General features: G+C 34.8%; 1 protein-coding gene across 4 annotated transcripts in view; it reads right to left on the reverse strand.

Annotated features, from left to right (window-relative positions):
• The window catches only part of LOC117911205 (ubiquitin-like-specific protease 1D), a 48,080-nt gene extending 39,585 nt beyond the window's left edge, over positions 1-8,495 (reverse strand). For 2 of the 4 annotated variants that reach the window (XM_034825489.1, XM_034825480.1), the window contains exons 1-2: positions 7,998-8,495; positions 6,528-6,579 (exon numbers count right to left, since the gene is read on the reverse strand). In XM_034825489.1, the coding sequence (XP_034681380.1) occupies positions 6,528-6,579; positions 7,998-8,321 (376 nt within the window). In that variant the 5' untranslated portion in view covers positions 8,322-8,495. The remainder of the gene's footprint in view (positions 1-6,527; positions 6,580-7,997) is intronic. The other 2 variants (XM_034825462.1, XM_034825472.1) reach the window with 2 other exon arrangements.
• Between the last annotated feature and the right edge of the window lie 5,969 nt (positions 8,496-14,464).

Genomic DNA, 14,464 nt, shown 5'->3' on the forward strand with positions numbered 1-14,464 from the left:
AAGTTTTCTAGCTGCAGAATTTGAGATCAAGGACCTTGGGAATCTCAAATACTTCCTAGGTATGGAGATTGCAAGGTCAAGAAAGGGAATCTTTGTCTCACAAAGAAAATATGTCTTGGATCTCTTAAAAGAGACTGGATTGCTTGGGTGTAAGCCAGCAGATACTCTTATGGATCCAACAACCAAACTAGGAGCTAAGGAAAATCGTGCACCTGTGGATAAAGGGAGATACCAAAGATTAGTGGGTAAACTAATATACCTATCTCACACACGACCGGATATTGGTTTTTCTGTTAGCATGGTAAGTCAATTCATGAATAATCCAAATGAAGAACACATGGAGGCTATGTATAGAATCTTGAGATACCTGAAACTAACACCAGGTAAAGGATTATTTTTTGAGAAGAACCAAAGAAGAGATATTGAAGTGTTCAGTGATGTAGATTGGGCAAGATCAGTACAAGGAAGATCAACTTCAGGGTACTGCACATATGTGTGGGGTAATCTGGTCACATGGAGAAGTAAGAAGTAATCAGTGGTGTCAAGGAGCAGTGCAGAAGCTGAATTCCGGGCAATGGCACACGGCATTTGTGAGGGAATATGGTTAAGAAGGGTGCTAAAGGAATTAAAGATTTCAGATGAAGAACCTATGAAAATGTTCTATGATAATCAATCAGCAATCAGCATTGAAAAAAATTCCAGTACATCATGATAGAACAAAACATGTGGAAATTGATCGACATTTCATAAAGGAGAAGATAGAGGAAGGAATAATCAAGATGTTGTACGTGCCTACATGCCTTCAAACAGCTGACATTCTTACCAAGGCTCTACCGAGAAAGGTGTTTGATGATCTGAGTTCCAAGCAGGGGTTAATAAATATTTACCGCCCAGCTTGAGGGGGAGTGTAGAATTATAGGAAGATTTAATTTGATGAGTTGTCAGCAATGTTAGGGGCTAAGATTGAGGCAGTTTTGATTTTTTTTAGGTAAGTTGTAAATATCCCTAAAATAGATGAGTATTATCATCTATATACATAGAGGGGAATGTAATCAGTATTTAATATAGTGGAATGTTGAGTTTTTTTTTTCCTTTCACATCGATAATATATAACAACCAGATTTCCAAAAATTACTTCTCCAAGTAAGAGACAAAGCTAAACCCTTGATTCATCAAGTCATTGGAAACGACACATCCACTAGATTTTGAACAAATTGTTGGCTCTTTATTTTAACCTTAAATTACATTTTAAACAATAGTATGATAATATCTTTTACAAAAATGGTTCATATTTTTTTTATCTTGAAAACTATTAAAAAAGATAGTCATATGTGTGCATGCACATAATGCATGATGTATTCTATGTGTTATTATGTGTATTATGCAAGAACCATAATATAAATTTAAAATGTTGCAAGTGGAGAGGAAGCCTCACTTAGTTCATTGGGATACCGTTTGCATGGATAAAAGGAAGGGGGGCTTGGGAGTTAGACGCCTTTCCATCCTTAATAGGGCCCTTCTTTGCAAGTGGAATTGGCGTTTTGCGATTGAAAGGGAGAATTTTTGGAGGCATGTCATTAGTAGGAAGTTCAGGGAGGAAGAAGGGGTTTGGAGTTCTAGAGAAGTTAGGGAGAGTTATGGAGTAGGATTTTGGAAGGAAATAAGGAAGGAAGGTGCCCTTATGCAAAATAAAGTCGCTTTTTTAGTGGGGAATGGTAGAAGGGTAAAATTTTGGAAAGATATATGGTGGGGGAACCTCGCCTTATGCGATTCTTTTCCCTCCTTGTATGCTTTTGCCTCCTCTAAGGAGGCTTGGGTAGAGGAGTTTTGGGACACTTCGGGAGTGGAAGGGGCTTGGAGTCCTAGATTTTCTAGGCCCTTCAATGATTGGGAGGTGGAGGAGGTGGAGAGGCTTCTTTTGACAATCCGAGGTGCAAGGCTTAGTCCTCTTATGGAAGATAGAATGATGTGGAAAGTGAATTCGAATGGGATTTTTTCAGTTAAATCACTCTATAATGATCTATCTTCAAGAAGAGTTGGTCTTTTCCCTCATGGTTTGATATGGAACCCTAGTGTGCCTTCCAAAGTGAGTTTTTTCGCTTGGGAGGCTTCTTGGGGTAAGGTGCTTACTATGGATCAGCTTAAAAAGAGGGGATGGGTTGTTGCTAACAGATGTTTTCTGTGCTGTGAGGAAGAGGAGTCAATTGATCATATTCTTATACATTGCTCCAAGGCAAGAGCTTTATGGTAATTTTTGTTCGCCCTTTTTGGAGTGTTTTGGGTCCTCCCATCTTCGGCTAGAGAGACCCTTATTGAATGGAGGGGCTTTATGTTGGGCAAGAAGCATAAAAAGGTGTAGAAGGCAGCCCCGTTGTGCCTTTTTTGGGCGGTTTGGATGGAAAGAAACAGGATTGCTTTCGATAATGAGGACTTTTCGGTTCATAGGTTGAAAAATTCTTTGTTTGTAATCTTTGGGTGTGGACAAAAACAATTGTAAATGAAGGTCCTCTTACTTTACCTAGTTTTTTTTATTGGCTAGGCGCTAGATGAGGGTCGGGTTTGTTTTTTCATTTCTTTTGTGTGTGCCTTAAGGGGCCTTTTGTATACTCCCTGTATGCTATTGGGTTTTCCTCTTGGTGCCCTTTTCTAATATATTTCTGCTTTTGCCTATCAAAAAAAAATTGTTGCAAGTCGCCTTAGATGATAAATGCATCTTGTATGGTAAATTTTTTACATCTATGGTCTCAACCGTAGCATTCGTTGTCGCCTATCCAAAAAAAAACATCGCATTCATTGTTAAAATAATCGAACTTCATAAATTATAATTACAGAATAGAAAATGGAGCAAGAAACTAAGTAATAGAAATTAGAGAACAATAAGCTGAGCAGAAAATTAAGTGATAGTTATTAACCAATGTTGTCAATTTTCATTTTGTTTTGGCTTTTTTCAGACAGAAAGCAAGATAAAAACAAGTCAAAATTTTCCTTCATTTTGGCCTTTTTTGGTTTTTGATCAAATTCCCTGCTGTTTCTAAAATTTGTTAATTGGATTATATTTTCTTATTTCCATTTTTGGTATGCAGTTTTTCTAATGATACGTTATTTGAACATATAAAAAATTCTAATTTCTACTTTCTCTGGAAAAATGCTTTTTAATTTTTATTTTCATCATATATATTTCCATAGCTAACAAGCACATGATGCACAATCTCAGAGACTAATCTGTTACCAGTACATTCCATTCTGGTGGAAAACTGAAATACCAGCAGAAACAAAACTGGAAACTTTTGTCATCAACGTCAAATTGTTAAATAGGCATCTAGCATCACATGTACAGGTCCTCAAATGTTTCCAAAGAAAAAGAGTTTTAATTTTAGAAACACATGCAGCACTGGTCTAGAGAAGTATTCTATTAAAACATTTCATCCTCATTATCATCTTTCATTGAGTGCAACCCATTAAAAGGGAGGGAAAGAGAAACCATATAAGGGAATAGATGTCTTAAAAAAAGAAGTTTCAAGCATGTCTTGTTCTTGATGCTATCCATGTCAAAACTGAAAAGAGATTTGCAGGTAGACCATTTAAAGTGAAAAGGATGTATCTATGTAGGATCTGAAAAAGAATTTTAAAAAATATTTAAAAAAAAAAAATACCTTTAGAGTTGAAAAATCATATTACCTCCAAATTCCTTAGAACCACCCAATGTTTTAAAAGACTAAAGGCAGACTTAGGCATCTTACCCAAATGAGGCTAAGAGTAAGCCTTGAAGTGGAATAAGGGGGAAGCCTCAACTTAAACAAAAATAAATAAATAATAAAAAATAATAAAAATTCCAAAAAAAAAATAGAAAAATACTAATAAAATCACATGAAAATTGAATAATAAAAATATCACATAATTCATAGTAATCAAATTAAATGTTTGTCACTTTCCATAGTTTTTCAAATTAATTTAGTTCTCTCTCATTTTTTTTTTTTTCTGATAGGCAAATAAAGAGAGTATATTAAAAAGCGTCAAAAGAAATAATGCACTAAAGTATACTGGTCATATACAATAGCCACCAATAAGCACAACAAAAAAAGAGAAAACAAAAAACATCTCCCTCCATCAATGACAACCCAACCAATCTACAAATTCAACTAGGGCATTAAACCTTCATCTATGTACAACTTAACTAACAAAAAGAGATTTTTAAGAAATGAATTTTTCAGGGTTTGGTGAAAATGCTCTTCATTGCCAAAAGATCTTCGATTCATTTCTTTCCATATTGTCCAAAAAATGCACAAAGGTGTAGCTCTCCATACCTTTTTTCGTTTTTTCCCTACAAAAGAGCCATGTCATCTTACGAGAGTCTCTCTAACCGTAGAAGATATCGTCAATGTTACACTAAACAAAGAAAGCTAACTACCATAAAACCCCTACCTTGGCATGGTGACGACTTTACGAAGAAAGCATCTATTTATCAATGACCACCCTCTCCTCTGAAGGTAATTTAAAGTCAAAACTTTTCCCTAGCTAGCCTCTCAAGCGAAAAAAAAACTCACTTTCAACAATAACTATGAATCCAATTGATTCCCATTGGAAAATGAACTAATCTCCCCTGCTCCAAGAAAGAATATAGTGCTTTGACGAAACAAATTTCATTCCTCGAATCCATCTAAACCACTCTATCCTCTTGTTCTTGGATCACAGCCTTCCCTTGAAGCCTAGAACAAAAAAGGTTCTACACCACCCAATTCCCAATTGTTCAAATGCCTAGCGAAACAAGGATTCCAATAACCCCTCTCACTTGTCTAATCTCATAAATTTGCCACTCATGTTCCTTTCGATGTAGATAGTGCATACAAAGAGGGAAAGGATACATGCAAAGGTTCATCTCCACAACAATTATCCTTCCAAAACTTCACCCTCTTCTTGTTACCTAGAGAAAAGAAGGCTCTACTGTTAAAGATCTCTTAATTCTTTTTCATAGTTTTCCATAGCCTAACCCATATCTATCTCTCACAACAAAAGAATGCCAACCCCCTTTCATCCTCCCCATATTTTCCTCCTATGACCTGCTTCTAAAGAACTTTCCTTTTCGAATGCATAATGTCAGCTCCACTTACAAAGAAGTGTCTTATTAAGTGAAAAGAAACTTCTAACACCTAAAGCCCCCTTCCTTTTATATGTGTAAACAATTGACCACTTCACCAGTGTTGTTTTTTTCTCTAGCACCTCCCCCCCCCAAAAAAAAAAAAAAAAAACAAAACCACCATGTCCCTGAAGGAAATCTCTTTCTTTTGTAACTTCACTTTGACTTTCCTTGGAATGCTAAACAAGAACATAAAATAAATAGGCAAGTTGGATAATGTACTCCTCGTAAAAGTGGACCTCCCTCCTTTGGAAATATATTACATTTTCAAAATGGGCACCCAAGGGAAGACCAAAGATAGACACCACACCAAGTCGCCCGAGCTTCTTGACAATAAAAGGCCACCCCCTAGGAATACCCATGGGAAAATCCAACGTGCCTCTTAGCCTCTATAGAACTAATTGAGCAAAGAAAGAACATCCCAACCCTATTGGAGTGACATTCTAACTTGTAAGCCTTCCCCACTTCATCCCCAAACCTTATACAACAACTTCCCATCTTCATTCCTACATCAAGCCTCCACTCATTCTAACAACCGAGACAAACTCTCCTCCCCAAACCAAATCCAACTAGCAAAGCCTATTTCCCTCTCCAGAATTTTTCCTTTCAGCCTTCCCTTATCATGACTTCATTAGATAATTTTTAGAGTAGGATCCTCCAAGCAATCAGAATCATATTCATTAATGTCCACCCATTGTTCTTCTTCATCCATCAATTGCAATGGTTTTTTTCTCTATCTATCAATTATAAAATAATAATCACATATGAGATCGACCACTACAATGGCCCATAACTCCTTCATTTCTTCTTCTCAATCTCTTTTTTCCCTCTCCAATTAAAGGGTTAATTTGTAGCCAACTAAGTTCCTATTTTGTGAAAGGTTTAACCTTAGTCTTTGACCTATTGGAAAACTTATAAATTTATACCAAAATCCCACAAAGAATAACTCATTAAAACTATTGAATATCGAGGCTTAAACCTCTAATAAATATATAAAACCACAACGGTCTTGAACCAATTGAAGCCATTTGAATATTTAAGGCTTAAGCCTCAATAGCCTCGAGGCTATAGCCCATTGAGGCTATAAGCCTGAACAGTGTGAGGCATGAGCTTTGACTGCCCCATATTGATGCTATAGCCTTGAAGCGTAAGCCTCAGTAACCTTTAAAAACAATAAAACTACCATAGAAAAGCATTCCAATTTGAAAAAAAAAAAAAGAAATAGTTCAGATCCAATCTACATTTCTAGCTTCAAAGAATACCCATGTTCACAAAATAAGCCAAACCTAATTCTTAAAAGCGTTAAAACCCTTCCTATGATCACATGTTCTATTACCCAAAGCTGAAAGTCTTAAACGCAAGAAATATGCTGATAAAGTAATCAGAACCTCACCACAAAAACTTGAGTTATGGGATTGTGTGGGCTTCTCACATATATCAGCATCCTGTCCAATGAAAATCATGAGGATCAATACTAAGAATCTAATATGTAAAATTCAAATTATGTCGGCATGAAACATGTACTTAACATTTACAATTCACTTCATATGAGATTCAAAATGAAAAATAGTTTGAAAAGACAACTAATGCCTCTACCTGATTGAAACATCTATATCTAGGGGTTATATTTGCAAATGCATCAATGATCTACCTGACAAAAAAATAAAATATGTAGGGGTCATATTCACACTCAACTAAGCTTCTTTCCCAATTCAAGACGAAAATGCCACTATTCTATAATATTGTTGAATATTTATGATAAACAAAATTCTGCACTGGCATGCTAAAACAGCTTCACAATGTGAAGTCCATTGCTAAAGACATAGTGATCCAATTGAACAGTGGAAACCTGGAGTGAACCTGGTAGAGGAACTAGCAAACGGCAATAATTGGGATGTTTTCCAATATGATTTTCAAAACCTACTTTTCCAAAATTCAGAGAGACTTTACTAGGTTGTGGTTACCATGTTGATGGGGGAATCTCTGGATATGTCAATAATTACAGCTCCTAACTCTAAAGGACAGTTGTTCAATCCAAAAGCCATAATTTGTGAAACCTCATCATCCAGATGTGACATAAAGCATGTGAGCAGAAAATCCATATAATAATTTTTTTTTCTTTTTAAATGTATGCAACTAGAAGATCTGAAAACAAACTCCCCAACCCTTTTCTCAAAAGCAATGCTGAAAGCAAAATTTACACATCAACACAAAAATCCTTAAACCAACTAGGGCCCCAAAATAAGGAAGCATCTTTCTTAAATCGGAACCATATGTCACCACCCAAAGGAGGTATTTAACCATCCCTCAGAGAGCAATACCAAATATCCCCCATGATTCATAGTTGCAACTTAAGCCACCATAGACACTAGAAGTAGAAGCTAAAGAGCTTAGAAAACATGCGCTTCCAATTTTTAAACACAACATAGTTCACGAACAATGTGAACTTCCACACCATTTCATTGCAACAGTCATGCAATTGTATCACAGTGATTAGAGTAGCATATTAAAAAATGAAAATGAAAAAGAAAAAGGAAAAGAAAGAATTCCCCATAATTTTGAGTGTATTTTATTGAAACAAATATATGTCAATAATCAAATAAAAAATAAATAAATGTTAAACCCGAAACAACGCAATTACCATAGATGAGTTCCCAAATTATCTAATACTCCGTCCGATTTCTGAGAAAATGCCGGTACCCAGAAAACAAACACGAAAAATAATCCACTCAACTGAGCCTAATATAACTATTCAGCTCTGTCCCGGCAAATGGTATTCACAATTTCATTTTCTTTCCTTTTCCTTGGGTTTATCGGCAACCAAAATACAGTGTAAGGTCTAATAAATGTCACGGAGACAAACCTTTTCCACACGGCATAGTTTTCGGCGCTCCCTTTCGTCCATGAGGCGCTGGAGATTGGCCCTAAGCTTTGCGCCTTTATCAGGCAATTTGGGGCCAAGGGATTCGACGTGAATACTCTGTCTAGAAATCAACTCGTTGAGTTCGTGATCGGTCTTGTATTCGACATCGTCCCTCTGAGTCTGTTGCTGCTGCTGTGGTTCCTCGATCGTCGGAGACTCTTGCTCCACGACCAGTACAAGGGGAGGCTCATCATCTTGGCTGGGTAAAAGTGTTTCCCAATTGAGGTCTAGTGGTCTTTTCTCCTTTTTCTCTTCTTCCTCCATTTAACAAATGTGGAGACGTTTTGGGCTGTTTGGTTGCCGAGAAACGCTCTGCAATTTTCTCTCGCTTTCTTTGATGGGAAAATGGGGCCAAAACTAAAGTCGGTAACGACAATGGATGTAGAGAAAGTGAAGCATTATTGTCAGAGTTATTTTGCGTTGCTTTCTTCTTCTTCTTTTTTTTTTTTTTTTCTTTTGTGTCATAAATGTGAATCCTGACTTCAATGCCCCTTTGGATGGATAAAGAATGCCTTGGAGGTAGTCAAAACAAAGGTGGCTGTTGGATTCTTCCATGCAATACATGTTCTTCCTAAATCCAAGGATAAAAGTATAAATTATTATGAATATATCGGTAGTTCGATTTTACGTATCAGAGATATATCGGTAAAATATTTTGATACAAAATATCGATTGATTTAAAATTGATCAAAACTTTTTAAAATATAAAATAAAACTCTTAAAAATGAAATTAAAAATATAATAAATATTTTAAAGTTATTTTATTAAATAAATTAATATATATATAAGTATATATATATATATATATATAAAAGTATACATTGATTATTAAATTACATCAAATATTATTCGATAATAATATTATGATATTTAATTATAATATGTTTAATTTTAAAATTATGGTATATTTAATTTAATTGTATTAAATGATATAAAACAAATTATGATAAATGTATAGTTTTTTAATATTTAATTAATATATTTATGATATTTAAAACTTTTTATTATTTGATTAAATGAAAAAAAAAATATTTAATTATAAAATAATTATAATTAATTTGTTGTTAAAGTATTGTTTTAATATTTTGTGTATTTGAAAACTTTTAATATACGTATATATGGTGCAAGATTGTTAGCAAGGGGCAAATTTGCCCCCATGGTAACGTGGATGTTCCCCCGGGCAGCATGTACACAGCTCATTTTTGAGCTTTAGCTCGGTCAACAGCGTTGACCACCAATATTTCCAATATTTTCCTCTATACATAAATCTAATTTTCTATTTTATTACAAAGATTTTGTTTTTTCAAATTTATTTATATTTCATAAAAATATAACGTCTTCATGTTATTTCAACTTATATTAAGATTTCGTTTGACAATAATTTTAATAAGTATTTTTAATCATTTTAATACTTAAAAATTTTATTATTTAAAAATTAAAAAAATTATAAATTTTTCTTAAAATCATTAGCAAACGGACTCTAAGTCTCACCATAGATATCTTATTAAAAAAATATTAAAAATTAAATATAAGACTTGTTATCCTTTAAAATAAAAATTATATCATATTTCATTTAAAAAAAAAAAAGGTAAATCTCAAATTGATATTTGATATGTAAATATCTCACTATTTGTAAATTTACATTTCCTATCGGTTTTATTTAATTATTATATTACCTATCTTGAAACACAAATAATTTTGATTTGAAATATATATATATATATATTAAGCTTGTAATTTAAAAAAAAACTAAAATAAAAATATAGAATATTCAATAAAATCATGTTAACATATTGTGGACCCTGCATTTCGGCTCATGCGTTTCCCACTCGATGGCGAGCTCGATTTTGATTTTGAAAAATGATTTTATTGATTAAGAAAAATGACTTGAAGTCGCCACTTATTTTTGTTTATTTTAATAGGGTAAACAAAATAAGAAATAAAACCTTAAATGTGACTCCTTATTTTGGAAAAGGTAATCTACGAAAAACCGGATCGAGCTCGGGGGTCAGGTTACTTATTGGGAAAGTACGGTAAAGACCGTAACACCCCTCTAAGTCCCTAAAGTCGGGTCTCTACTAATAAAATGAAGCTGTTGTGGCAATTGATGTGAAAATCAATGAATACTCATGGTGATCATGCACGTGAAGGAATCAAAACACTCAATAAAGAATCGACCGAAGTGAGAACAAGGCATACCTTGGCATCAATCGATCAATGCACTATTGAGAAAGAGGGTTAGTACACAATTAAAAGAATAATCTCATGCGTGTCATAAAGCAAAATGAATCAATCATGTGTGATAATCAAATCAATCAATCAATTCATAAAATCACTTATGTGGGGCTTCCACCACAGCCCGTTTAATTTTGCATGAATTAATGTCACATATTCTATTATTCTGAAATTATGAAAAATTCATTTATGCTTATTAAAATCAAGAGGAGTAGAAGATTGTTTGAAAACCAAAATGGAATTAAAACTATTTGAGAGGAAATCGGATTTTTGAAATTTATTTGAAAAATTGGAGTCTCGAAGGTTACTTAAAAATTGGAGTTTTAGAGTTTATTTGAATATCAGACTTTTAGAAATTAAATGTAAAAATGAGAATTTTAGAAATTAAATTTGAACGAGATTGGAAATTTGAAAATGATTTGAGAGTTCGGGATTTTAAATGAGTGGATAAATGGATGAGTGAATAAGTAAATGAATGGAATAATGACGATGGTGAAATAATAAAGATCAGATAAATAATTATGAGATATGGAATTTTTAGAGATTGGAGATTAAACTTATAGATTGAAAATTTAAGAAATTATTTAGAGATGAGGTATTTGGTATATGAATAACTGAATAAGTAAATGGATGGGATAACATTAATAACGAAAATAATCATTGAACAGCGATATATGAACGGTGGAGTTTTTAAGATTGGAAATTAAATTTGGAAGTCAGGTTCTGAAGAATTAAATTTTAATGATAGGAATAAATAAATAAATATGGAATAATAATGCTAATTAATGAAAATAATATTTAAACGAATAAAAAATGAGTAGTGGGATTTTTTAGATTGAAAATTAAATTAGGGCGTTGGATTTTTGAAGAATTTGACTTTAAATAAATAAATATATGATAATGATTCTACTTAAGGAAAACAACATTTAGACGTATAGTGGAATTTTTAGGATTGAAAATTAAATTATGACATTAGTTTTTCGAAAGATTAGACTTTAAATAAAAAAATGTGGGATAATAATTCTAATTAATGAAAATAAGATTTGAAAGAGTTATTGAAATATTGAATTAAGACATGGGATTTTTGAAGGATTAGACTTTAAATAACTAGATAAATATGATAATAATTATAATTGATGAAAATAAGATTTAAACGAATTATTGAAAAATTAAATTAAGACATAAGATTTTTGAAGGATTAGACTTTAAATAACTAGATAAATATGGGATAATAACTCTAATTGATGAAAATAAGATTTAAACGAATTATTAAAAAATTAAATTAAGCCATGAGATTTTTGAAGGATTAGACTTTAAATAACTAGATAAGTATATGATAATAATTTTAATTGATAAAAGTAAGATTTAAACGAATTATTGAAATATTAAATTAAGACATGGGATTTATGAAGGATTAGACTTTAAATAACTAGATAAGTATATGATAATAATTCTAATTGATGAAAATAAGATTTAAACGAATTGTATAATTTTTAGAATGGAAAAATTAAATTAAGACATGGGATTTTTGAAGGATTAGACTTAAGGACCTAAGTTTTGAAAATAAAATATAAAGTTTAGAATGTAGTGGATTCATCGAGACCAACATAAGTTAATTTATACAAAAAATTTCATATATGGTGATTAGACATAACTAAAGAAGGGAATGTGAAATATAAATTATTTTGTATTTCAAAAACGATATTCAATCTTAATAATTTATCCTTCAATTATGCTTAAGTTGAATTAAAAAAATGTAGATAAAAATATAATAAGATGGAAATAAAAATTAAATAATAAATTAATAAATTATGAGGATTAGAGGTATAGATATTTTTTTAAAATCGAGGCAGCCAAATGGGCTAGCTCAACATGGACTTAGGCCATGAGAGTGATTGGCTTAAGGAGCAATGGGGCCCTTCATCAGCAACTTTGGGCCTGGGCTCCAACTTAAGCCCATACCTGCCACTATGGGCAAGCCCAAGGCACCCCTTCTCCTCACAACCCATTTCTCTACCTGGACATCACCTTCGGACGGAGCTTCCTACCGCCAGCCCGACGAGAAGCGAAATGGCCATTGAGTGGAGGGGGCTGTGAGGCCTTCCAGGGCCTTGAAGCGCGCATTGCCGGTGAGGACGACGGGGATGACGACGGGTGGTTGATAGAGGAGGCAGCCATAAGATCCGGTGACGCCGAATGTGAGGTGAGCAGGTGCCTTGTCGACGTGGCGCATGCAGCGAAAAATGTGAGGGGTGGGGCGGTTTGCATGCATGGATCCCATGCATGTAGGCGGGTGGCTTTGGGGGTTCCTATGGAGATGAGCTAAGCGCAGGCATGGTGGGCAGCCGAGTATACAAGGTTCCGCGCATGTGGGTGAGAAATGGGTATGGCGGTTAGAGAGAGAAAATGTGATGGGGAAGATGGTGGGTGAGTTGGGTATAGGGAGGTGGGCATGAGAGATGGATACGTATGCATGGGGATGGACGGGATGGGTATGAGGGAATGGTTGTGGTGTAGAGAGAGGAAGGTAAGGGAGAATGTGTGAGGGTGACGGTGAGTGTGAGTGAGAAGTGCATGGGGATCTAGTAAGTGAGGGGTGCGAATGACGAAAGGGTAGTGTGAGAAAAATGGGTTTGGTGATATTCAAGAAGAAATGGTGGTGTGTATGGAAGCAAGAAAGATGGGTATGAGACTAAGAAGGGTGATGACGTGCATGGGAACCAAGGTGCATGGAGGTTGATGGGAAATGGGTATGATGGTATGGGGTTGAGTGAAATGGGTTTAGTGGAGGCTTGATGGAATGTTGAGCATGAGGACATGATGAATGGTGGTGTCCATGGTAAGTTTGGGATTAGTGACATTAGGTGGCGTAAGTAGGTGATAGGAATGGGCTTGTGTAGATAATGGGACACAGGGGGAAGAAAGATGGTCATGCACACATGTGAAGGGAACCCATTGATACTGCGCTGCCCAATACATCTCGTGGCCAATGAATAAAACATCCCGGTGCTATTTCATATACCCTTCTGCATTTTCTGGTCATTCCAGCATTTTCAGAGCGGAAGTTTCCTCAACTTTGGATTATTCCATCCTATCAACCGAAGCTCTTTGTGAGCTTCATTGCTCAAGTTTGTATCCATCCTATCAGATTGTTCAAATTACATCAGCTTCAAGCCAAACAAGTTTACTTAGCCTCAACTTCTCTCGATCTGATACGCCCCTCTCCTGACAGCTTCAGCTTGCTTCTTCGAACCTCTAATGTCTCCACCTTTTTCTCTATAGCATTGTCATCCAAGAAAGGATCTCATCTTTTCAAATATCTCTAGCCAAACACCAGGAAAACCGGAATGCTCTCCTCCTCTCACTTTGCAAAATATCTCCAGGCAGCCTGCTACCTTGCTTCACCCTCAAGCTAACAAATCTCCTCTCCAAAAAAAATGCCAAGAATGGAGGGGGAAAGCGAAGAAAAAGAAAAAAAAAAAACAAAAAAGAAGAAGAATAGAGCAATATATAAGGGAAGATAATACCATTAAAACCAAGCTCTGCTTCACGAAAATCAAAGAACTTTCAAAAGAGACTGGTGAGAGGATCTCAATGAACTTAGCACACAAACACAAAATATATCCAACATGCAGCTCATAAGGGAGAAAACAAAGACCAAATAAACAAAAGTCATAAACAGGTTTGCCTCCTTAGATAATCAAAGCAGTCATCTGAATATCAACAAGAAAAGTAAGGTGATCCTCAAAAATAAAATAAGATAAAGTAAGAACGAAGAACATGGGACGAGAGATGATCAAACTTGACTGATTCTTCTCCTACTTCTCTAAAAAAAATGTCTTCCTCCCTTGTTCTCTCTGTCTTATTCCCCCTTCTATTCCACCATCTGAAAACCATTTTTTTTTTTCAATATCTCCCAAAACCCCTATTTATGTCTTCCTCAGCAATCCATCACCAGCTCCACTGTTTCTCCATCAACCAGCAAGGCTTCTTTCACCCACCCTCATGGCCGGCCATGCTTCCTGCCATGTCCATGCAGCTCATCTCGTGCATAGGGAGGTCCCTTATCCCCCTTCCCCCTTTCTTCCACAAATGTAATGAAAATGAGAAAACAAAAATTCTCCCCAGGCCCTCCTCACTTCAATAAAAACTCTCGGGTGATCCTCCCAAAC

The sequence above is a fragment of the Vitis riparia genome, chromosome 1 (genome assembly GCF_004353265.1).
Source record: "Vitis riparia cultivar Riparia Gloire de Montpellier isolate 1030 chromosome 1, EGFV_Vit.rip_1.0, whole genome shotgun sequence".
Taxonomy (NCBI): Eukaryota; Viridiplantae; Streptophyta; class Magnoliopsida; order Vitales; family Vitaceae; genus Vitis; species Vitis riparia.